This window comes from Meriones unguiculatus, chromosome 3, assembly GCF_030254825.1.
Source record: "Meriones unguiculatus strain TT.TT164.6M chromosome 3, Bangor_MerUng_6.1, whole genome shotgun sequence".
NCBI classification, from domain to species: Eukaryota; Metazoa; Chordata; class Mammalia; order Rodentia; family Muridae; genus Meriones; species Meriones unguiculatus.
The window spans coordinates 96,495,564-96,521,990 of NC_083351.1; the positions used below are offsets into that span (position 1 = coordinate 96,495,564).

The 26,427-nt window shown below is 43.8% G+C and overlaps 1 protein-coding gene across 2 annotated transcripts in view; it reads left to right on the top strand.

Moving 5' to 3' along the window:
- Adcy2 (adenylate cyclase 2) overlaps positions 1-26,427 on the top strand; it is a 368,926-nt gene that overhangs the window by 322,896 nt on the left and 19,603 nt on the right. The window contains exons 18-21 of one of the 2 annotated variants that reach the window (XM_021641274.2): positions 2,567-2,736; positions 13,392-13,476; positions 17,846-18,004; positions 24,804-24,950. In XM_021641274.2, the coding sequence (XP_021496949.2) occupies positions 2,567-2,736; positions 13,392-13,476; positions 17,846-18,004; positions 24,804-24,950 (561 nt within the window). The remainder of the gene's footprint in view (positions 1-2,566; positions 2,737-13,391; positions 13,477-17,845; positions 18,005-24,803; positions 24,951-26,427) is intronic. The other variant, XM_060380366.1, reaches the window with a different exon arrangement.

Consider the following 26,427-nt stretch of genomic DNA (forward strand, 5'->3'; position numbering starts at 1 on the left):
TGGATACCGGGAACCATTAGACACTCTTATTTTTATGTGTGTTGATTTATATACTTCTAATTTTAACATCAAACGCTTCTGGCTGATAATTTTCATAAACCAGCAATAAAACCCTTTTAAAATTACAATTTATTAAGACTCCCAGTATTTACAAATAATTACAAATCTTAATACCCCTACTCCAAAAGCATAAATTTTATGTAGCTTTTGGCAAGGCAGTGTTCTGAACTCTCTGCGTTGTTGTATATAATCTCCGTGTGCGTTCTCTGTTGTTGTTTATGATCTCCACTTGAGTCCTCTGTGTTTTGTATATAATCTCCCTGTGAGTCCTATGTGTTGTTATGTAGTCTCTCTGTGAATTTGTGTGTTCTCTGTGATTACATATCCTCTTCATGTGGATTCTCTAGGGTGGTTGGCGTCATTTCTATTACTCTTTTGAGCAGTGCAAGGAAAATGTAGGACTTCTTGCTGAAATGACATTCATTTCAGGATAAGCCAGGAACCAAAGGCAGACACCTCCCATATTCAGCTCTTAGGCCAACCTCAGAGCTCTGAAGAGCAGCTTAGGGTCTTTGTGTCACCTGAGCAAGGAATCATGAGGCTGCAAGCCAGTACCTTATGTACTCTTTCCATAACAACTCTCATTTCATTTTGTTTTGCTCATTTAATTTCCAATCTATTATGTTTTAATATTTAAAAAAAATAGAATGGTGGATTACCAAAATTAAAAAGAACCAATTTAAAACAAACATACATGAAAGCCCATATTCATTTAGTTTCAAATGAACCAAATTAATTCTATCAAATTACTATCAACACTCTGTCTAGATCTCTTGAAGCTCACCTACAGAGTTGATGATCCACAAAGGGGCTAGCCTAGGCAAAACAGTGCAGAAGCACATTGTATCTGTGGGTCCTCAGAAGGCCCCTAAGGCTTGCTTGACAAATTACCTAAGATGTAATCTGGACTGATTTCGAAACCCACTATAAGGTGAGAAAGATTTTGTTACTTAACTGTTCACCTTTCTCTTGCTTCATTTGGTCACAATGGCCTGAATATTCTCATCATGGCTCTTTGACTCTTTCTGTTCTGTGGTGGGTCAGAGCAGTGGAGAACCAACATTAGTAATCACTGATCAACAGTTTATGCTTACAACACTCATTACCTTACAAGACCCTGCCATCCTCAGTGGAGAGTGACTGCCCAGCATCACTCTCATGCAAAGAAAACTGTAACTTCTGACACAATGACACATTTGTATTGTTGGGTTGGAACTGCTGGCCCCTTCAAAATAGGAATGTGAAATGCAAGTTCTCCTCAAAAAAGCATTTGCCCTAATGCCTGGATGATTCCTCCATTCGGTTGGGTACCTATAACAAAGCAGAACCTTGCTCTATGGCCACTGCAACTTCTTTTTCCAACTTTTCTTCTTCCCTGAGAACAGGAACTCATGAGCTCACATCAGTAACCTTCCATGTAGCTTCATGGGAATGGCTCAGCTGAGGCATGAGTTCACAAATGATGTGTCACTGTGATGAAATAACAACTGGATGCCTGCTGAACCAGCCCAATCCACTGAGCTGAAATGCTCAACCTTTCTTCCTTGCTCTTCCTGTCCTGAAAATGCTCAAATAGAAATCCAGCACCTTGTTCTAAAAATATCCACAATGCAGCAACAGAAAGCATTCAGAAATAGTAACCTTCCCCTTTGGCAAGTCTGTCTCCGCTGGAGGGCTTGGACTCTACGCTTTCTGCATCTGTTCTTCTCAGTGATCTGTAAGAATGGTATCATGACCCCCACTGTTCAGTGAAGATGCTGAGATTTTGGCAGTTACATTACCAGCCAAAAGTCACTGCACTAATGAGTGATAGAAGCAGGCTGAATGCAGGGCTCTCTGAGGTCTGCCTAAATATGACAGACAGAGAGGAGATGGTCAAGGAAGTAGGCAGGCCTACAGATTTCTGTAGACCGAGATGCAATGTGCCACCATCCTACACTCCATGCTTTAAATTTCTTATGGCACCTGTCCAAATTCAAGTGTTTCCATGGCCCAAGCTCTCAGCCTAAATCCTTAGGGTCTACTCTGATATATACATTCTCTTTTAATAAAATGTCTGGCAGTATGGTGCTTTTAATGGCATTATTTGCCTTGATTTGTGAATCACTTTCATGAATCAACAAATTGATAAGCCCAAGAGAAATTCTACCAAGTATCATTTCTAAAAATTTCATAAATGTGCACAGTGTCACACTATATTTTCAAGAAATAAAATTCAATTTCTGCATAACATGTCTTCAGTTTTGGTAGTTTTACTTTTTCTGAAGTGTTTGGCAACATAGGTTTTTTTAAATTTCTTTTTGTTATGCCAGATCGTTTTAGAATCTCATGAAGCAAACACACTCATCCATGAACCTTCAGGTCAGAGGGAAGAGATGAATGCCTGACTCCTCAGCAGGCCTTCATGTGGATGGGACAACTGTTGGCTGCTGTCCCTGGACTGAACTGGTTAGGATTTCTTAGCGATCCTAAATGCTTTTCTTTCTGTCTTGTTTTCCTGTCACAGTACTTCATATACAGCTGCATCCTGGGCTTGATCTCCTGCTCTGTCTTCCTGAGGGTGAACTATGAGTTAAAAATGTTGATCATGATGGTGGCACTCGTGGGCTACAACACCATTCTGCTCCACAGCCATGCCCATGTCCTGGATGCGTACAGCCAGGTCCTATTCCAGAGGTGAGTGGACCCTTCCCGTCTCTGATCATGTGCCTAGCTCATCCATGGCAATTTTGATCTTATGGTCAGTGAAAATTATCAAAACTGCTGCTGTCAGTAATCACAGTGAGAGTGTCTTTGAAATGATGGATCAGGAAGGTGAGATGTGTTTTCATTATTGATAACATAGACTGTATATTGAGAAATGCATGTAGAGAATGGAGTACCTTAAAGAGAGGATTTGTATAATATGAAACCTGCCTCCCCCCATTGTGCCCTTCCCCCTCCCCATCTCCCTATGTTGCTCAGGGTGGACTTGCGCTCTTGATCTAAAGTGATCCTCACACTTCAGGCATTCCGGTGGCTGGCATAGCATGACAGATAGGTAACATCATGCCCGCTTAATGGAAACTATGTTGTGGCAGCCTTCCAGGGGTCCCTGTCTCAGCCCTATTAACATTTTGCCTGAGCTGTTCTCTGCCATGGAGTTGTCCAACATATGGTGGGGATATAATGCCACTTCAGCATTCCATCCCTCTGCATACAAGTCACAATCTTTCCATAGCAGCTCACAGCAACCAAACACGTGCCCAGATATCACCAGCTTTCCCCAGGAGAAGATTGGAAGACAAAATGTTATTTGGTTCAGAAGAAAAAGTAGTAAAGGAAATAAGTAATTATTTTCACAAGTCATGGTGTGAGGATTCTTTGTAGAGTTTTCCTAAATACCACTGTATAGAGAGAAAAGGTCAAACCTGGAAACTTATTTCGCTCTGTGAAAAAATCTGACTCCCAAGACAAATGCAGTCCTGTTGAATTTTCCACCCTCAGGATCAGAAGCATAAATATATCCCGTCAGAGGATTTTATCACTGTTATCACACAAAAGCATCCATTTGTTGGCAAAGTCATGTTTGGGAAAGTTTTCTGTTATCACATTTTTTTCCAGAAGCATCTAAAGAATATTTGATCACTGCTTGAAAGAGAACATTTTAATTATCATACTATCTATTTCACATCTCAATAGCAAGACGTTTCCACCAAGCATTGGTTTATATACATATAAGGAATTTTCTGAGTTATTTGTCTTTTCTTCCATAGGATTTCTCCATTTGGGTTTTTTTTTCCAGTGTTCTAAACCAGGGCCTTGTACATCCCAGGCAAGTGCTCTATCACTGAGCTATATCTCTAGCCCTTTCTAACCCTGTACATATAACATATATATATATATGTGTGTGTGTGTGTGTGTGTGTGTGTATGCATACATATGTACATACATACATATATATGTATATATATATATATATATATAGAGAGAGAGAGAGAGAGAGAGTCCTCAAATACGTGCATAGAAATGTTGACCCAGAAAGGTGGTTTCTGTGTGGCCTTTTCTCCATGTGCACAAGGAAGCCACCTTCCCAAACATTTCTTATCAATACAAACACTTTCAGAAACATGGCTGCAGCTGTTCTCATCACCTAATTTAATTTTCCCCATACTGTGAAACCCGATAATCTGTAATCAAGCTGAAGGCATAAAGTTGCAGAAATGCATAACTATATTAAGGGAACGTTATTATTCCTTCTCGAAGATGAGAATGAAACCAGAAGTTAATTTTCCTATAAATTCTTAAAATCCCCAGCGAAGCATGCTTTATTATCTCTCTGCTGTAGCCAGTGAACCTGGATCGCTTTCCTAAATAAATAGAACATTGCTGATTTTTGCATACAACTGATGGACCTATTAAATTTCCCTTTATTAAATTTAAAGTGCTGAGATACATTACACATTTGAAGCAAACAGGGAAATGAGATTATAAAGCTTTGGATGGGGACATTATTGTTCCTGGGGATGGGAAGAAGCCCTTGAAGAGACACAACCTCTGAGAGGCCCCAGCAGTGGCAAAGTGGTTGCTAGGTGCTTGTGGAGTGTCTTTGCTCTTCTAAAGACCTTTGCACTTGCTTTGGAATTCCAGTGACCTCACACCTATAGTGATGTCTAGTGGGAGCCAGCGTCCTCTGCAGGGGCTGCGTCTACTGCCCAGTTCAGAATCTCCTTCAGGAGGATCTGTCCCTTCTCTGAAAGATATCTGTAGGATCTGGGGGATTTTTTCACCCCCAAGTATATTCCTCTGCTGAAGGAGAAGTTTAGAAGCGTGGAACAGAGAGCAAACTGCACCCGCTTAACAATGTTGTCTAACACCAGCCTAAGGAGGCCCCTAAGAGTAGCTTAGTGTTGCTCCAGTGTCTCTACCTCACCCCAGCATTCATGTTTCCCCGTTTCCTGAGCTTCCAAAGCTAAGTCTGTGTGGGAAAGATCTACCCACACTTTATTGACCCCGATAGGGTAGTATAGGATAGGATAGGTTGCTGATATGATATGATATGATATGATATGATATGATAGTTATTGATGAAAGTGGGACGCATTTGCAAGCATGCTGTCCAGTCCTGCCACCTGGAGAGTAAACATCTTCAAATCCCAGAACCCGAAATGCCATTCCAGGAAGGAACTGGCTTAGAGATGACCAGCCAGTACAGGCACTCTGCTAGAGCCAGCGTGCTGCTGCAGTCCACTTGGCCATGTCCCTTCCTATACCTATTTTAGGCATTGTGTCCTCATTCCCCTCTCATTCTCTATTTCCTTGCACCTACACACTTGATACCACAGCTTGAACATGATAGTCAGCATCCTTCCCCTCCAAGGAGGCTTCTGGGATTGCTCCTCTCTGCCCTTGAATGCTTTCAGGAGGCCTACCTTGCCGGTCCAGCCCTCACTCTAAAGGTATGCCACACAGCCAGTGTCTTTTGTCGTGTTCCCACCCTGTAAATGAAGGTTGACATTTCCATCCTTAATAAATTGAACATGGTGTTTGATTTATTGCCCTGCTCTCTCTTTCTTTCTTCTCTCTCTCTTTCCTCTCTCTCTCCCTCTCTCTTTTTCCCACACACACACTCTAATAGATACACACACTCACACAGACAGATACACACTCACACAGACAGATATACACATATACACGCATACCTACACAGTCACACAGACAGATACAGATATGCAGACACACACACACATGCACATACATACACAGTCTTGGGGGGGTGTTAATTCTATTAAATCAAGCAAAAAGAGACCCAAGAACACTGCTGTGCCTACTACAGTGCCTGGCATGTTCTTGGTGCTGAATAAATGAAATACAATCAGGATGTGTTCCAAACAATATGAATATTTCAAACACTGTCAAAAATGAAGTCTCCCCCTCAGCTACTTCCTGCTTCTGTAGCTCCTAGAGGTCTGGTCACTCAAAAGAGAGTTTGGAGAAAGACCGTTTCTGTTTAAAGACAGTGCCAGCAAATGAAAGCAGTTTGCAGTGTGACCGACCAGCATGGTTCATCATGGCCTGGTGAGCAGCCTTTCAAGCCAAATTTGACATTGATCATGATAAAGACAGTACAAAGAGAAGTTCTGAACAGGACAGAGCAAATCAATGGAGTTGTCCCCCTCCTCTTCTGGACTCTCTTTTTCCAAGAGGGCTAGCAAAGAAAGCAGAAGTCAGCACTAGGAAAGCTTCAGATCATTGAATAATTCATAAGATGACATCAAAGGTGTCATTACCAATTCATGAATGTGGCCAGATTCTTCAGGAGGAAAATAAGATGACACAGGGTGAGTGTGCTGTTAACAATCCATTCGTGGCAGGCCAGCAGCATCCCAGCACCAGCAATAATTGCTTCTTCTGTGTTGCCTTGTGGTGAAGGATGTGTTTGAAAGGTGCAGAATAAGTTGTTCCCATATCTCTGCGTTTATTCATCTGCCCTACATACTGTCTGCAAGAACATGTCCATGCCAGTTCCTAGACAAGAAAGCAGGCACTTTCTTCCAGAGTTCTTCGCCAATGCTGCTGGGCCACCGAGTGTTCCTCAAGATGATGTTGAGGGCACTGACAGCTGGGGGAAGTACTTTTGCCTCATTACTTCTTGTGATGCAGGCTGACTGCAGAATCTACAAAGTGCCATCGGGACTTTTTATGAACATCTTCTCTTGAAGAACTGAGTTTTAAGATGCAGGAGTTATCATTTATGTGCACCAGCCATTAGGTAACCCTACTGGAAGAGCAGATGTGAGCCTTTTTTGTTTTTTTTCTGGAGAGGCATGAATGGTAAGGAGTTCCAAAAGAGGAACCAAGAAGGAGTTCTGTAGACTCACCCACTGTGGCAAATGTGGAATGGGGTATATAAATGTTTTCTGGGTGGCACAGCACATGAATGCACAGCAGCAGACACATTCAGATCTTATCATCTTCTGCAAGTTTTTGTTTGGTTGGTTGCTTGGATGGTTGGCTGGCTGGTTGGTTAGTTGGTTGGCTGACTGGTTGGCTGGCAGTTTAGGTTTTTTTTTTTCAAGACAGTGTTTCTTTGTGTAACCTTGGCTGTTCTAGAACTCACTATGTAGACCAGGCTGGCCTATAACTCAAAGATCCACCTGCCTCTGCCTTCTAAATGCTAGGATTAAAGGTGTGCAGCACCACACCTGGCTCATCTTCTGAAAATTTGAATTGTGATTTCCAGATATAGCTGTGTAGGTTCACCTTTCCGAATTCAGCATCAGCTCTCCTTCCAGGATCCTGGTGGAGGGGCTCAAACCAGCATCACTAAGAGGGAAGAGTCCAGACCCTCCAGGTGGAATGTCTCTGCTTTCCTCGTCTTTCCTACACCTCTTGATAATCTCAGTGTCTACAACTTGGCATTGCTATATCTTGTTCAACTTAGGATCAGGAGATGCTGAACTAGTTGAAAGTCTCAAGAAAGAATTGAGGAAGTCATCATGCAGAGGAAAAACAGGGAGACCCTCACATCTGCCCTTCTGTAGATAGTGGTGGGTGTTCGAAACACCTACAATCTATTTAAGGTCTCCATTCTTTTCATTAGAACGTATTCTAATATGTCCAAGTTGATTTTGAAATTCTTTTAAATTACTTTGAAATTTGATACTCAATTTCCCCAGCCTTGCCTATTTCTCTGTCATCTTCCAAAGGTAAAGAACATGTGCTGTGCTGTCTGATGCTCCAGCAAAGCAGTGTAAGGAGGAAACCCTAGCTGTCCAATCTATGCCACACTATCCTTCTGTAAGATGCAGCCATCTTCTCCACCTGAAGCAGAGCACATTCCGGTTTGGACTCATCTGGAAGAACATTCCATTTTTAAGCTTCTTTTGTTTGGGTGAAGGGTAGGGAAGCAAGCCTGTTCCCACAGACTCTGCAGAATAGAATTCTGATGGTCCACTCTTCAAATTGGATGCTAAAGCTGGGCACAGCCCCATGGTACCAGATCCCGTTGTGTGCATCTGCTTTCCAATGACTATCACTCTTCTCTATACAGAGAGCCCAGAATTGATCACAGTGCATCAGTATCTCTAGCACTGTGGTAATGGACAGGCCACTGCCTCTCCCGCCGAGTTTTTATCCCTTCTGACCTATAGCTGCCTCCAGGGCACTCTCCAAGCATCCCTCGTTACCTCCTTCCAGTTAGCAGCAGTATAATATTGTGTCTTTCTAAAAAGCCACCTGTCCCTATGACATCAGGACTGTTATCGAGCACTGTTTATAAGGCATGCAGCAACCCTAGCCAAACTGTTGTCATCATGCCTCCCACCATTGGCACACCCAGATAAAGTCACTGGGTGACTCAGGGTGCGGAGGAGAGTACAAAAGGACTGTCATGTCATACGTAGCCAGTACGCCACCTCCCTGCAGCAGCTGGCAGAGCACCACCATGCTCCCTGGCCCTCATGTCCATACTGACATGACAGTGCTCTGACAGGGCATGGGGCTGTCTTTTTGTTTTGTTTTGTTTTGTTTTGTTTTGTTTTGTTTTGTTTGTTTCTCATTTGACTCTAGCATGTTTTCTGGGATGCACTTTTACATTCAGTTCTGGGTAGTGGTGACTTCTGGCCCTGTCATTCGCTTCACAGCTTTTAAGTAAGAGGCAGAAAGATTCACCCTCATGACATTGATGTGCCAAGCTTTTTTTTCCTAATTTGGCATCAAAGTTTCCTGAGGACTCAAAATGTTGCCAGAGCCTGATAAGTATGTCCTAATGCAATGGTGTAGTAAAGAGACAGCTAATAAACTAAATGTCAAATGATAAGTCAGCTGGGAGCCATGAGTGCTATGTGGGTAGGTTATGGGTGGAAGCATTATCTCTTTGCTGCTGCTGTGTGTGCGTGTGTGTGTGTGTGTCTGTGTGTGTGTGTGTGTGTGTGTGTGCGCGCGTGCGCCTGTATGAAGAGTGTGTGTTGATGGACAGAAATGCAGGACCTTGAAGTTGCTAACCTCTCTGCCACTGAGCTACAACCCTGGTCCGCTGGCCTCTTCTTTATGAGTTGTAGCTCCAGACCAGAGCCCTAGCAAGAAGACCTCTGAGTTATCCCAGACACCAGGAACCTGAGAAAAGTGAAAGGAATTTCCTGGAGTGGAAAAGTTTCCAAGAAAGGAAAAGCCATTGGATACTTTTGTCTGTTCATTTCGTACCCTCCCAGTTCAGGGTTGGTGAAGCACCTTTGTATCCATCTCTGATCTGTGCTTCGTTACTGGTTCTCTTGACTGTCAGCTAGCTGCTAGTCACTGGGCGAGTGTCAGCGCCCTCCAACCTTACAGGTGTCTCAAGTGCTGTCAACTGCTCCAATTATCTCGTTGTTTTCACATCTACATGATTAACTCGTTGCTGTACCATGTCAGAGAGTTAATGCAGCTGCCAAGACGTAGCTGCAGCTTTTCTTGGATACTTCAGATTTAGATCCTTGTCCATATCATGGCTTCAGAGACAGAAGCTTCTAGGTAGAATCAGCTGCAGTAGAAGCAAGAATACAGAGACAGAAGTGTCATACATGTCCACCAAGGGTTCAGGTGGGGGTGGATAGCCAGCTGTGGTCACACACCCACAGCCACGTCCCTCCTCTTATCAGCTTCCATCCCCTGTCATGTTAACCCTTAAGGTTCCCTTTAACCCCAGCCTCTGTTTTCAGTGCAACATCTGGGAGCAGCTTTAGTCTTCAAGGTCACTTTTCCCTGAATATCCAGGGAGCATCTCCTGCATCCATGAGATCGTGCTGGTGTCCATGTGCCCAGGTTACATTTTCTCCTGAATAATGACAGTATTCTGTGTACCTGGTCAGAGTAGTTGGCCTTTTGGGGGTAGAGACTAGTTCACTCAGCGATACCTCCATCTCTCTCACCCCCCACTAACCAGGGCATTTTGTACATTTGGCTTCTTGAACCCTGGGGGTCAGGATAATTGCTTATTAGCAGCTTCGGGCAGATGGTCATCTAGTTGCTCATTTGTGTATGACTACAGGCATGTGTGGGGCCCAAGTCCCCAGAGGCTAACATGGAGAGAAAGAAAGCATAATGTTACAAATGTTTCCAGTTACCCTAGCTGCAGTCTCCTGCCTTCATAATTCAACAGTTTTGACACCTGATACCCCACCACCCAACCACAGGAGATCAAGGAGGCTTTAATCTTCATGGTGGGTGAGAGATAGAGAGAGAGAGAGAGAGAGAGAGAGAGAGAGAGAGAGAGAGAGAGAGAGAGAGAAGAGAAGAGAGGGGATGGCAAAGAAACAAAGAAAGAATGAGTTGGAAGAGTGAGAACTATCATTTTGTATAAGTGGCTGAACCCATTCAATGATTCAAATTATGATACTGTCTTCACCACACACACATACACACACATGAAAAATTCGTCGACATTTTAATTCTCAAAACCTCAAAATGTGAGCTTATGGTAAAATGAGGCCAAACGAGAGGAAGGTGGGTCCCTAGCCCAGAATGACTGTAGTCCTTTGAGGCCGTGACCGTGTGAAGAGACAGACACAGACACTTGAGGTCGCCTAGTGATGATGAAGTCAGACCCTGGGGTGACAACACACATCAGCAAGCCAAAGAGCACCGAAGGTGGACAGCAAGCTGCCAGAAGCTGGAACAAGATGAGGAAGAGCCTCTGGGTTTCAGAGGAATATGGCTCCAAGCAAGCTTGCCTTCAGCCTCCAAGCTTCCAAAACTGGGAACAGCACATTTCTGTGGTTTGCCACTTGGTGACTATGCCTTTGCCGCAGCTGCAGGGGGAAACTGGGGGAGTGGTCAGTGGACTAACCTGTCAGGAGTACATCCAGGACTTTATCTTATCTGCACCTCGTCCTGCCCGCCCCATTGATGTGCTCTTGACCAGCAGAGTGACCCAAGACTGGATCTTCCTGTGGACAATCTGGCTTTCAGATGTCAAGGGTCTCAGCATCATTTTTCTGAAAGTGTCCTCTCATGAGGCAGCCAACAGTACCAGTTGACAATGCTTTCTGCTTACTCAATAAAAAGATGTTTTTTAGAGAACTTTTGGAGAAAGTGTTCCTGAAGGACACAGGGAATTTTGCAACAGAAAAAGGGATTCCACCTACTGGCACACAGAACTCTGCTGTGTGCTGCTTTTTGTAAGGTTCAGTGAGGTCTGATTTTGTAACTGCCAAGTCCAACAAGGAGAACCTTCCCTTTGCTGCCTTCCCAATGTCCTACTCCCAGTTCACTGCTGTCTTAAATCGTATGGAAGACATGAATGGCAGGGGGGACTACGGTGTCAGCCCCTTCCCCTGCTGCCTCACTCATGGGGCATTAGTATGAAGCATCCCCAGAATGTCATCCCCAGTGGCTTTGTTATGTGAACTTTCTATATGTTAAATGGAAACCTAACCAAGTTCTGAATTCATAAAAGGCCCTGCCTGACTCAATGACTCGATGTACTTGAGGCTATTGGTCTTTTACCTGGCAATCAATACGGAATTGAGTCTGTTTTATGTCACTGACAAAACTACCACAAAACTCTAACCTGTGTACTTAGCTTTTTGTTCTCAGTTTGGTGCTCCAGGAGAAGGGGACTGTGATTCCAAGCTCTGTCCCTGGCTTGCAAAGCTCTAGATAACAGGAGCATGCAAAGCTCAGCATGCACCTTCCAGGGATGGTGGCTGTGCTGCTCTTATTAACCACCCATCAGAGTGTATGTGTGGCTACTGTGGAGAAAAGAAGTGAATTTAAAATTCACTGATGTCACCATTGTTATTAGATATCTGCTTTTCCCCAGCCATTTAAACTGCCGTTAGAGACATTTGCCTGAAGCTAAGAAGGATTCCATGTCCTAAAATCAGCTCCAGCGAAATACAGAAGCAGCCTTGTGCCCTTCTCACAATTCTTGGAGAGACGGGAACCATCTCATGGTAGATGAGTGCAGCCTCTCAACAGCCACAGCAGGTGTGATCCAGAGGGAGGAGCAGAAATGTGCACCTGTCTTTCTGGAGAGTTCTGAGGCTTGGAGTTTAAGTCATTGGGGATGAGGGATTCCCTCAGAAATCCAGCCTTCTTTACCGTTCACACTTTTCTCTCTACCTGAAATTTAATGATCTCTGTTCTCTCCAGTTTTCTAGCCATTTCCCTTCTATTGGTGATTACTTATACTGAAATCAACAGGGCCATCTGGGAAGAGTGTGTTGTGGGTCAGTCTGTGTGCTGGGTGTGTGCATATTTGATGTCACCCTGAACTTAATAGTGGAAATCACCAGTGCTGTTTGCAAAGAGAGTGCTGTGGGTCAGTCTGAGTGCCGGGCATCCAGAATGGCCCATAAGATTGGCACTTAAATCCCCTTTGACAGATGAGGATGGTGACATTTGCAAGGACTTTTCCAAAGCCCCTCAGCTCACAGTTAAAGTCCAGGCTACTCCAGAGCCCACTGAGCTAAATCTTAGCATCCCACTTGCCCTTGAACCTTGAGTGGGAAAACTGGAAACTCACAAAGCAGGATTTAAATAATGAAGAAAGTGATTGCCTGTTCATGTGACAGCATCTAGGACAATTACCCAGGGTTTCTCAGATCTTCCTTATACTTGAACATGGGAAAGGTGCTTGCCAGAAAATGCTCAACACTGCCAAGAATTGCAGTCGCTGCCTCCTTGCATTAATTGCAATGTGCTGGGAGTCACTGCCGTGACTGCTGTAGTGAGAACATAAGGCCCAGCCCAGCTCAGCAACAGACTGACCCTGTTCCCCTGGAGCTGGGGGCTGATTGGCCATGAATGGGATTCCTGTATCTGCGATTCCGTAATGTACTGGGACTGTGCAATCAGCTAGAACAATAATACATAGAACTGCACCTGTCACAAGTAGAGAGCCTTGTAGAAGTTCTGTATTTCATTTTTATGCCTCAGACAGTCAGTAATTTAAAAAATACTGTCTCCTTCTGAGAGCAATAATGAAAACACCAAAGAAACCATATATCCAATTATCCATCTCGATCCATGAGCATTGGTAGAATGGATTAGCTTTCTGCAAGTCCCTCCTGCAATGTCTGCTACAGCTCAGTGCAAAGTCAAAGTATTAATTTGCACATATTTCTATTTCCTGTGTCCTCGACATGTGGACCTAATTTTTGTTGTCTTTATGCAAATTGGGGTTTGTGATATATTTGAAATGTGTACTTGGCTGGGATGGAATCTGGAAATGCACTGGGGATTCCGAAGTTTGTCAGTACTGGGATTCTAAGTCTTGTATGCATGTTGTGTGGTGTTGTGATCTGTCTGTCCATCTGTCTATCTCCCTGTTGGTTTGTGTGTATGTGTGTGTGTGTGTGTTTTTTCAATAGACCAGGCATTTGGAAAGACCTGAAGACCATGGGCTCCGTGTCCCTCTCTATATTCTTCATCACCCTGCTCGTTCTGGGTAGACAGGTAAGTTCTTTCTGTTGTCTCCTGAGGTGCAAATCTGCATTGTAGCATGTTTGTGTAAAAGAAAAATGTTTAAGAACCAGGATCATCTATTCACTTAAGAGAAAAGTAGACAGTTGAGGTATGCACCAGATATGAAGGAAAAGCTTGTTTTACTACAGTGGCAAACTTCAGAGCTCCAGGGATATGAATCAATTAATTTCCTACTACATCTTAAGCTACAAATATGTTGTAGTTTGTAAGCAGCTGCAGTTATGGGGGACTCCCCTTGCATGGGTCTGTCACAGTGAATGGCACACTTCTTCTAACAGTTGGTATGGTGCCTTTGCCTCATTTGCAACACTCTTTAAAATATGGTTCTCTGCTAAAAATTTTATTTTGTGATGCAAATGAAATTATTGTCATTCTTTGGGCCTCTGCCTGCTTCTGGTCTCCGAGGGGAGGCTATAAATAGTGGAGTCTAAGGATTACCATACTTCTGCTGTGCACAAAGTCAATCACTAGTGACTATAAGACTTGGCTGAAGCCAGGTGCCTCTGTCCTCAACATCTGTTTTAAAGCATACGATAGTCAGTGTGAAGCCAAGTGGGCAATTTGGACTAAAAGGTATGGAAGCTTCAGCGTGGATGCATTATTAAATAAGCATGAACTCGTGGCAAGTGCCAACAGACTTACGACTTGCATTCTGGCTTCCAGACTCCCTGCTAGGTAGCTATTAACAATTGCACAGTTGGGCAGTGTCTGTTTTGTTGGCCAGCGTTACACATGTGGAACATTCCTCTACTATAGCACCTATGTAATATGAGTTGCACGTTTCCTGGGAGCTAGCAGTAGTACCCAGGCCAAGCTAGCCACCCCCAAAAATTAATTCGGTGTGAACCTTCCCCTACCATCTTAGCCCCTCAGTGTCTGCATTTCTCCGGTCTGCGTCCTCTGGTTTGCCATTGTTACACCCTGTCTGCTTTTTGGCTCTCGTTCCTTTCCTGCTTCTCCTGTGACTTGCTCGTTTATTGCTTGTTTCTCACTACTGACCAGCTTGCTGCTCTCATTCGTGAAGCAGCCATACCCCTACGCTTTCAGGGTAGCCAACAAATTACCTAAAAAAAGAACTGACTTTGCTGTGTAACAATGTCAGGTGGCCATTCTTCGGGAAATAACAACCTCTTTGTGAGCTGCCTGCTTCTCTGTGTCATGCCGTTGATGCTATGTCCAAAGTCTCTATGCTAATAATCACCACTCAGATCACCTCCCAACACAGAGTGCTTTAAGATGCAAGAATCAAATTGAATGCCACCCAATCCCCTTTTCAATAATGGGGATGGACATTTTAATAATGTTGGCAATGGGGATGGCCAACATTTCACTACCACTATGTAACTGTGGTCAGGGCCATTGAGTGACAGTTGATTCATTACTCTGTAACAGAATTAAAGTAAATAAGTAAGTGTTCGATATTATGGTCAACCACTGGCATAATTGTGCCAAGGAATCTTCATAGGAAGCCATTCCTTTATATGGATAGCCATTATGTTATCCTTAGTATAATGATGCATACTCTCCATATCTCTACACCTGGGCAAGCTATTGCTTCCTAGAGGAGTAAAGTGAATCTATGTGGTTCACTACAGAGCTATGGGAAGCTGTATAGCTGTTTGGGATGTGTTTTGGAAGCTGGCAAAGCATGAAACTGCCTTGGGTGTGACACTGCACTGAGGGTCACAAACGCTCTTGTCATGCCTCCTGCCTGAGACAATCTGAGAAATGGTGGCAATCAGAGGAATGGAAAGTTTACAAAGCAAAACTGTGGCTCAGGGAGGCACTGTTCTCCGTAAGGTGACAAACAGAGTCCTTTAGCAGTTCTTTTTAGCTTCGTCCTCACAGTCACCTTGCTCTCTGGTGATGTCTCACATACCCATCCCATTTAGAGTCTAAATCTCCCTCTCCATTCTCATATTATCTCACACAGATAGCTATCATTGGGTTTAGAGCCCACCCTAACTCCAAAATGAGTTCCTCTCCAGATATCTAACAAATATATCAACATATGCTCCATGTCAAAGTAAGGCCATAATCAAGGTTTTCAGGAGCTAGTGCTTGAAACTGCCTTTTTGGGACCCTATTCAATTCATTACTACTAGTTTGAGATAGACTCCTTTGTTTTCCTTTTAAGCCTTTCAACATGAATTTCATGAATATTCCTTATACATAAGAGAGAGTATCTAAAGCAGTTTTCCTTGCTGGAAAAAGTAGTCCAATGGAGAGATGGATTGATAGATGATAATATAGATGCTAGAAAGGTGATAGATACATAAATTCATATATATGGTTGACTGATAATGATAATACCACTATATTATATAATTAACATGGGCAAAAATAGCTAGAGATGATGGCTACATGAATATATAGAAGATAGACAGACAGACAGACAGATAGATAGAGATAGATAGATAGATAGATAGATAGTAGACATGCTGCATTTATTTATAAAGAAAGCAAGTTTATTATATATTCAAAGTTTTAGACATTCAAGAGTAAGGCCCATCTCAGCTGCAGCGAAGACCATGTTGGGCACATCACTCTGTACCGCGAATGTGAGGGTAAGAAGGAGTACGTCACAAAACAGGAAGCTGGATAGTCTTCCCAGTCTCACAGTCCCTCCCAAGGAGACACTTCCAGTAACTACAGGGTCTCCCACCAAACTGCCCCTCACCTCTGAAAGGTCCCGTGTCATCATCATCACACTGAAGACCAAATTTCCAACACTTAAATCTTCCAGGGATTCACATAAATCACACCCAAATCATATCAGGATGGTATGTAGGTGGACACATAGGTAGATGATAGACAGATACATGGTGCATAGATATTTAGAAATATGGGCAGCAAATTATCACCTCCATGCAGTGCAGCTGTTTCCAAATTACTGATTTCATTCTAGTAGGAGATGAACAAACGTTTGCCTGGAAAGCCTGAAGAACTTGCATGCAGCAGGCTTTCTGCCTGAGCTGGCTCTTTGAAGGTGGTCTCATTTACATTGCTTTCATTTGTGCCTGGCATTGGATATTCACCTGTGTCTTCCTGATGCCCCACCATAGCCTGCTTCTTCCATTCTAGTTAAAACCAACTAATACACCACCTCTTTGTCCCAGATCCCAAATAGATGAAACATTTTTCAAGATAAAGGGCTTTTCCAGCCAGTACATGTTACAGTTTCTATTAATACAGTGTGGGAGAAATTTGACTTTAAATGTAAAGCTTTGGATAGTTTACTTTAAAAAAAAAAAAGTCTCACTGTGTGAGCTGAAAACAAATGCTTCACCAAAGAAGGAAATGTTCCTTAATGTATCATGCGCAGTTTGAATCAAACTAATTAATGGATGATCATTAAGTTGTTCTTTCAGGCTGAAGTGTGATTTATTTCTTTTTTTAATCACTATTTGTGATTGAGAGGTGTGTGCATGCACTATTTCAATTTGTGGTGTAATTTCATGATTACTCCAGCCAGCACAACAGCAAATACTTAGATTCACTCTTTTGCATTTATGTGTCAGCAGCTCATTCTCTGCTCTGACAGACAGTCGCCCTCTCCACGAAGCCCATCTTAGCCAGAAGGTTTTGCTCAAGGCGATTTCATTACATTTAGTTACAGGTGTCACAGAAGACACAAAATGATAGCAAGGCCAAAGAGGGCCTCTGTCAGCTAATAAGCGTCTTCATTTCTACAATAGTAATAATAACTGGCTCATATCCTTTTACATTTTAATACGCCATAAATCATGAACATGTATGTTTTAACAGCAGCTCCTCTCCTAATCGAACGATATTGACATATCCTCTTGTCCCCAGCATACTGGCATTCTTAACACAGTGCAATGCTAAATGGGAAAAAAAATCCATACTTTGTAATGAGCAACTACGTAATTGTGGTAGGAGGGACTGCTTTGCAAATTCTAAGGGCAAACTGCCACAAATTTGAAGTGTTTCTTATGTGATACAAATCACTGTCTAGCAAGCACCCTGAATCTCTTAGTCATCATTTTCATGCTACTGTGCTGCTTCAAAAACAAATTCAAGCTGACTATTGGCAATCTAGAGGGGAGCTTACAATTATTTTAACTCGTAAGCTTCCAGAGCCCCTGGTTCCCCATTGCTCGGGCTGGCTCAGTCTTTGGCTTGTTCTTTGCAAATCTGTATTATGTCTGTATTATGTCTGTGATTGACAGACATTTGGGTGAGACAGAGGGCTCCCTAGGGAGGGCGACGGTTCTTGGTGCTGCTTTGTTCTCTTGTTTTGTTTTCTCTTTATGACCTCCACTCTGGCAGGACAAGATGCCTATTGTTTCTTCACCTCTGTGTCCTCTTGTAACAGAGTGAATATTACTGTAGGTTAGACTTCTTATGGAAGAACAAGTTCAAAAAAGAGCGGGAGGAGATAGAAACCATGGAGAACCTAAACCGAGTGCTACTGGAGAACGTGCTTCCCGCCCACGTGGCTGAACACTTCCTGGCCAGGAGCCTGAAAAACGAGGTCAGACGGGCAGGCTGGGGCTGGTTGGGGTCACGGTGGCCGTGGAGGGGCCTCTGCAGGGGCTGCTATCAGGTGGTACTTCACCCTGAAGGTGCACGTGTCCGTGGTCAGCCTCACACATTCCGCTTCAAGGGGATATTGACTACTCATGGGGACATCCGGGGAAGCTAAGAAATCCTCGTAGTTGCTAGAATGCTTGCCTAGTGGTCTTAAGGTCCTGAGTTCATAAACCAGGTGTGATGGCTCACACCTGTGATCTCAGCATGTGCGAGGTGGAGGCAGGAAGATCAGAAGTTGAAAACCATCTTCAGCTACATGACAAATTCAAGGCTAACACTAAATAAGAAAAGGGCAATGTGAGACCTTGTCTCAGGAAAAAAATAAATCTTCTAAGATCAATAAATAATTTGTTGTTTAGAATTTCTTCTAAGCTGGTGAGATGATACAAGGATAAAGGTTATTGCCATGAAGCCTTGGTGAATGAAGTTCAATCTTTGGGGCCCACATGTCGGAAGGAATAAAAACAACTCCACTAGTTGTCCTCTGACCCCCACATGCTCACACTGTGGCATATGGGCACACACACACGCAGCATAAGTGCAACTTAAAACTGCTTCCTTAATCACGTAAAGTTCTGAATGTGTATTAAGAGGCTCAACATTCCCAATTAAGTCCTCTATTTGGCCACTTCTCTCTATCCAGCCATGGAAGACACTGTCTTCACCAGCACACATGTGATAGAGCCCAAGTCAGGAGGCCAAAATAAACCAGTCCACATGGCAGTGTTTCTGTGCTGTCGGGTTCCTTGGGAGAATTTCAAGGCCTTGGAATTTCAAAGACAATGAGATAGTTTGAGACCGGTGGATTTAAGAACTTTCCATACAAGCACAGTCAGAATGAGTCTGCCATTTTGAAGGGCAAAATGGATATTTGAGGATACTTAGCCGAGTTGAGACTATGTCACTGAAATGTGGAAGTGGCAATAAAATGAGCAATAAAATGTGCTCCTGTTTGTTTGTTTGTTTTTAATATTGCTGAGTAGCAAGAGAAAGCAGACAGATCTCCATTTGGGCATAGTCTAAAATGTTAGGTTAGCACTGTGCTTTCACAGCCTGCTGAGCATTCTTCTCAGTAGGAGATTTGTGCTGGGAGAAGGAATGAAAGCAGCAGAGGGAAACTGCACAGATGAACTCATCACCAGATAAGCCCAACCTGGTGAACAGGCTACAGCTCCTCTTCTGAGGAGGCTTGGAGCAACTTTCAGGCTGAGAATGGAGTATAGGAACAGGCCTTTCATGGTCCCATCCACTGATCTTTTCTTATGCTATTTTGCCCCCCTGCTATAGTAATTTGTGTTGATTTTCCTAGAAGTTTAATGATGGTTATTGTATTACATTTACACCCTGATAAATATATCCTTAGTAAAATTAACTTACTGTTTACAAATAAAATAAGATTTGATGTGAAGAATCAAAATAAAAATGAGGAGCAGCTGAGAAGTTTAGGGGTACAGGGTGTAGCAATCCTATCAAAGCATGTATTCCTCATCACCATCTGTGTTTTCTGACCTAAGCAGCTTTCTCACAAACTTATTTGTTGATCACAAGTAGTTAAGTTACTGGACATAGTAAAAAAAAATTATTTTTATTGGTGGTACAGGATCTTCTGATACCTCTGGCTGTTCCCAGATTTTGTTTGTTATTGTGTGTTATGTGAGTGAAGGTGCACTTGTGTAGCGTGTGCATGCGAAGGTCAGAGGACAACTTTTGGGCTGGTTCTCACCATCTACCAAGCATTCTACAAGTCAAATTCATATCTCCAGGCTTGCACAGGAAGCATTGTTACCCACTGACCACCTCGCTGGTCCTGCTCATTTAATTCCAGATTGTAGCCTATTCTATTGTCCTTGCCCTGTGAGTCCGCTAGGGGTGTCTTAAATACAGAAATGGACAGGACAGAAAGGCTTCTCTTGGGTCCTCTTGGGGACAGCAGTCTGTCAACACATATCAGAAAGCCACATATCTGTGGCTTTCAGATTCTACAGAGGAAATACCACTTTAAGGAAGGGATCTGTGAATCTGAAAAGAAAATACTTGAAACCAACTAGGAGATGGAAGCAGCAAGGGACAGGGAGGAAGACTCTGGCCTGCATGGATGAACTGAAGGGAAAATGTGGAAGAGCCATGGTGCTGGCAGGAAGGAGGCCAGATGGAAGTGCCATGGCATAGGCCTGTCACTCCCTGAAGCATCCTGGGCCAGGACAGCAATACAAATGCTTCCACTTATCTTCTGGGCCTGTTTATCCCACACAAGCATGCAAACAGTTTCTTTCCTTCTTCAACAACATTTGTTCCTTTTTGTCCGTGCGAGTGAAGTACTGACTCTGAACCCAACCTCACAGGCACACCCTTGTCCTTCCCCTCATCCCACACACCTGCCTTATAAATGGCGATCTCACGATGGGAACCCAGGGGCTGGTCCTCTCCACTGTGTAGGCCTGCAGTGTTTCCAGGAAGCCTCTTAAACACCCATCAGAGCTTACTCTCCTCATTAGATGAGAAGATTGCCCTTGTCACCTAGCTGACCCTTGTCTGAGGCCCCAGGTGAAGGGGATTAGCCAGGCCACCTCCCTCCTTCAAGGAACTGAGGCTGTAACAGACATTTTGGGGATATACTCTGTAAATGAGAGCCCTTCAAGGACTTCCAGGCCACTACCCACAGCATCTCCTACCTACGAGAGGGATAGATCTGTTTGCACTGCATTTTCAGGAGATACTAATTACAAGAGCTCCTGAAATAGAAAACACCAACACAACTCCAGGCACTTTCTAGAACATACTAACTCCTCCCAGCCTGGTGAGGAGCCCCAGGCTTCACTATCCTGGGAATAAGTAGCAGTCATCACCATTTGTTTTTATGTTTTCTGTATTTGTGTATCTCTCCAACCCTCAGTCCCTTGAGGGCAGAATATATGTAGTTGGTTTAGCTGTGACCCTAATTACTGCAACCTGGACATTTCTCAACACTGTATATAGTACATATGTGTATGCATGTTTGGGGAACAGGGCATTAAAGTGACTTCTGGGTTGTAACAACACAAACAGACCTTGATTTCCAAAGAAAACACTCAACAGTGAGCAGAACTTGTGCATGATCTACTTGAGACCCAGTTCTAGCTTTTGACCTGTGTGGCACTGACTAGGAAATGAGACACTGAAGGAAGAGAGAATGTGGTGAAAATGAGACTTATCCTAAGGGCATAATGAGGCCCTTCCCATAACCTAGAACTCATTACCGAACTGATTTAGAGCTCTGAATGGTCCTGGGACTATCCTGAAACTCAGGATGGAGATTATGGGTCCTGACATTTGAAAATACCAAGAATGAGCTATACCTGAGTGACTAGGCCCACAGAGCTGGGAGGTTGGGACTATCACTAGATAGCCAGGATTTTGGAAAAATAAAGAGGTTGTGTTTTTTTCCTCAGAGACAAAGGATGAGAATGAGTATCAACAAGGATATTTTTCTAGAGCCTGTTTCATAAAATTCCCTGGATAGGCAAATGGACTCTATTAGGGAACCTACGGTGGGTTGAGAGCACAGAGTGAGAGAAGATTAGCAACCAGGTACATGTGTGACACATGCCTCAGGGGACAGGTAGAAGCCCAGTGAAGAGCAAGCAATAAGTAGTCATCAACAAACCCTCAAAAACACCCATGAGAGAAAAGCCAGGGTGATACAGTTCATGGAAAAATGACCTGTATCACAACAACATTTTTTCCCATGTTCTCCATCCTGGGCAGCTTGGGAATGAGCATGGCTAGCAGATGAAGGCTGGTCAAGGAAGGTTTGGTTAGGTTGAGTGCATGAAATCCTTACCATGCCTTGCCACACAGATAAACAGGTCTGGAGTTTTGATCACTCGTTGGACTGGATGCTTTAACTATTGATGAAAGGACTTTGAATTACCCTGAGTGACAGGAAGACCCTTGGTGCTAGGCCAGGCTTCCCTTCAGCATCAGGGGAGAACTTGGTACATGTACAGATTAACAGAAACAACAGGCACAGAAGTGATTTCTGGGTGACCATCCCCCCATTCCTCGCATTTCTTCAGTGGCACCATCATCTGTGTGTGCTCTGAGTTTGGTGGTGCCTGCGGTGGCTGTGTGAGCCACCCATTCACAGCTGGCCTGCAGAATCTTCTCAAGGCTTATCTTCATGTCTCCATCCAGTCCCCGGAGGCTCTGGAGTGTGTCCCAGCCTAGGATACCCACCAGTCAGAATGTGGTCCCCTTGGGCTCCACACCCAATCCAGGGGCTCAGAGATGTCTGTGAGTTCAGATTATGCTTCCAAGCTCACAGGAGTCATCAATCAGTGCCTACAGATTTGGAGACCACTGGCATTTCCTTGGTTTCGAGTATAGTATAGTCCTCTGGGATTCCTGAATCTCGGAACCGGAGGGACAGTGTCTCAACTCACCCTGAGCATTTCTTTAAGGATTCCAGATGACTCTTTTCAGAACAGAAGGTGAGAAATATCTATTCAAGGGGACTACTGGCTTGTATGGTCTGCCACAGATGCAGAGGTTGGTCCTAACTCATCTCCCAAGCCAGCTGAAAGCCTCACTGGGTCCCTCAACTCCTCCGAGTTCTATTTCCTCCTGACCAGCTGTTTGTCAGGGTCACAGCAGAACATCCCCCATGCTTTCCAAAGTGATGTGGATGCTCAGAGCCCATCCTCAAGGATGAAGCTCATTTGGTCAGTGAAGAGGCCCAGGTACTCACCTTCTTAGAAACTAATTTTCTTATGCATTCCTGCCTGAGAGCAGGAGATGAGCTGCAAATCTAGACTGAGTCAGTATAATCATACTTTCCATCCTGTCCCACTCCCAGACATTTTCAAGACTCCAGAGGAAAAAACAGAAAAATGAAGTCTCTGGATGCATAGTGGTACCTGACTGTAGAGAGCATAGCCAGCCCACAGTCATCTGGCAGACTCCACATAAAGTACCAGTTAAACCTTTATGAGGGTAGGCCCCATGATCAACCTGCATAATCATAGTTTTGAACAACTAATGCAATTGCTCTGTGCCTCAGTTTCCTTATCTGTAGGCAGTCTTCTGTATTAGTGAAAGTATCGTGTTCATAGAGATGTCCATCCTATCATGAAATGGGTATCCATTATGTGGTGGCTGTTACCTCACCTTTGCTTCATTCAGAGGACCACTGACTGATGCCAATATCAGTGGAGGAAAGGGTACATGTATCCTTATTCTTCATAGAAGAATCAGTGCATGTTATACTACTTGTATTGAATGGTACTAACCGCAATGGGCTCCTGGCTATTATATCTTCTCTGGTGCCCTGAGTGCCAAGCTGTAGTGAGCATTCCTGGAACCTGGCCTTGGCAGTCTCACTTGTGTCAAGTTGTCTACAAAGGATAAGGAGTTCAGTCACAAAACAGCTTTACAAAGAGACAACTGCCCTGCAGGCCAGCTCAACCACACTGACTGTAGAGAAGCAAGGAGGTCTTTGATGCTATTGTTCTTACAGTGTTTGCTGATTTGGAGACAGTAGGTGAAAGCACTACAAGATGAGAGGCCCTGGTAATGGGAGCTTGGCATGAATCTGCTTTTCCTTGAAGCTGTTGCAACCTTCCTTTGGGTTGTCATGCCCTGAAGTGTTTGCACTGGGTTAAAAAAAAAAAAAAAAAAGTCCCTGTAAGAGGTACCCAAACCTGGAGTTACACTGTGAGTTGAGCTTGAGCATGTACCCTGCCAGAGGTGTTAAGGGAGTGAAGCTCACTGACAGTGTTCTTAGAGAGTGCCATCCTCTCCCCACCAGGCACATGGATGGCAGCACAAGCCTGTCAGGCTGGTTTAAACTCTCTCACACTTCCTGGCAAAGCGAGCCCTTCCCATGCTGCACTGCAAACACAGTGGTGCCAGGCTGCTCTGCCTGTGCTGTGGACGGGTCCTCCACACCTGGCATGAGCCAAACCACAGCCCTTCCTTTTTGAAGCCATTGTCACTATACAATGGGAAAACAATGAAAATACCTTGAAACTGTGTGCAGGATGCTGCAGTTTTACTGTCTTTCTACAAAGAACCAGGAGGCTCTCTCTCTCTCTCTCTCTCTCTCTCTCTCTCCTTGAAGTGAAAATATATTCCAAATAGATACAGTTGGGGTTTCATATTGTGTGAATAAGTGGCCGGAGGGGTTTCATTCGTTCTTTCTGGTGCAACTGAAAGAATCACTTGAATAGTTTTATCGTCCTTGCAAGAGCCAATAAAAGGAAAAAAACAGACTTACATGCAAAGGATGAGGCCATAATACATTGTGGTAATACAGTACTTTTTGGAGGAATGCATTTGACTTCCCTTCAGTTGGCTGAAGGGCATTTTATCCTAATCCGCCTCTGATGGAATAAAACTGTCTGAGATGGAGAGGACAGGTTTCACCCAAGCACTCTTAATAGCTGGTGGCTGAGGGAACTCGTATTTGTGCTTTAAAGGATCCTCTGTCTAAATGGCAGCTATGGAAGGGCTCAGGACTGGGAAAATTACAGGTCAGTTGGCGCATGTGCAGCAATAGCATCTTCCAGGAAGGATGAAGATGTTTCCACTAAACCAGATAGACAGCCTTGAGTGGAGGCCACACAGTGGCTGATGCTGCCTGTGGGTCTGGCAGAGGGGAAGGATCCCACTCTCCATGAACATTGCTTTCTCCACAAGTCCACAGATCTGAAGGGCCCTTGTAGGAAGGTCATTAAGTACTCAAGTTCTCTCTCATTGCACAGGAGCTATACCACCAGTCCTATGACTGTGTCTGTGTCATGTTTGCCTCCATTCCGGACTTCAAGGAATTCTACACAGAATCAGATGTGAACAAGGAAGGCTTGGAATGCCTTCGGCTCCTGAACGAGATCATTGCTGACTTTGATGATGTAAGTGCAAAGACTTACCTGAAAAGCAGGGGTACCCAACCCTACAGCATATGCTTCCTATGCAGCTGAAATTAGTTCTGGACAGTGTCATGCCTTTCCTCCTAATTCTTGGTAGTTTGAGCTCAGGTCATATTTTGTATTTCACTCACTGAAGAATTTGGGGAGAGAATACATTTTATTTTGAAGCTAATATAACTGCAGGGGACAGCTACTAAAATCTGCATCTAATTCATTAGTAAGACTTTCAAGAAAGGCTTAACTTCCAGGAAAAATAATTGCCCACCCCTTTATATATTAAAATATCATTGATCTGCTTTTGCAGTAGATTATTGACATCACTATGCAGATTTCAGGGTCTCTGGCAGATGCCAAATTGAGCTGTTTATGAATGGCACACTTTATTGTTGACAAAGCAATACATGTGTGGGTAGTATATCGTTTTCCAGAGGGGGCATGGCATATATTTTAGACTTTGAAATAGGTATCATTTTTCAACTTATAATATTCTGTCTATTAGAGAATTATATGTCCCATTTTCTGGTAAGAAAGAAAAGCCCATACCCATGATTTCAAAGGAATTGCAGCTGCACTATTCTTATCAATATTATACAAAATAGAGGACATTTGTCATCTGTGAGTATATGTTCATACTGATTCACAAAGCTTTGAAATAAATGAGGGTATTATATTACACAATGATTTCAGAGCTATGCATTTCCAAGTGTCTGCTGGGTCCTGTGTGTTTTCCCTACCCCATCTCCACTGTGAGTTCCCTGTGGGTGTTCATGGGGAGTCATGATGATCAAAGATTTCTGCTCTTATATCATGTATAGAGTGAAAGGCAGTGGCACCTTAGCTTCAGCTTGCCTGCAGCAAGACAGAGGCTTCCCAGTATTGACAAGTGAGTGACAGTGGCTTTGTGGATGCGATGTGACATCAGGAATTTCTCACATAATTTAGGTTCTTTGTCATTAAGCCTGGAAGAACATTCAGCGGAGTGCTGAGAAAGCAGGAAGAAAACGCCCCTGGTCTCTGGTCAATGCTGTTCATTTGAACTGGCCCTCCTGAATGAGTCTTCTCTGGTTCCTCCTCTTCCCCACAGCTTCTGTCTAGCTTTAGCCTCCCTGCCATTCCAGAGCAGGGGGTGAGTGTAGAAGCCTACAGCTGATGCTGAGAGGAACTGTTAGGTTGGGGCTGATGGTCTTTATTTTGGGGTCTGTATTCTCCCCACCTCCAGTGCTCAGCTGTCAGAGACCGTCCTCAACACTGACCAGTACAGACCTCACAGAGAAGACCTTACATACCGAATCAGTGTTGTATTTCTGCCTTTCACGCGTGGACCTGGGGATTTATTTGCAGCCACTGTCTCTTGCATCATAGTTGATACGGATTCCTTCCCTAACTCTGACAGGCAATTTGTGTATATCACAAGCACATCATTCTCTTCGCCCTCCGAGGTGGTACACTTACAAATAAA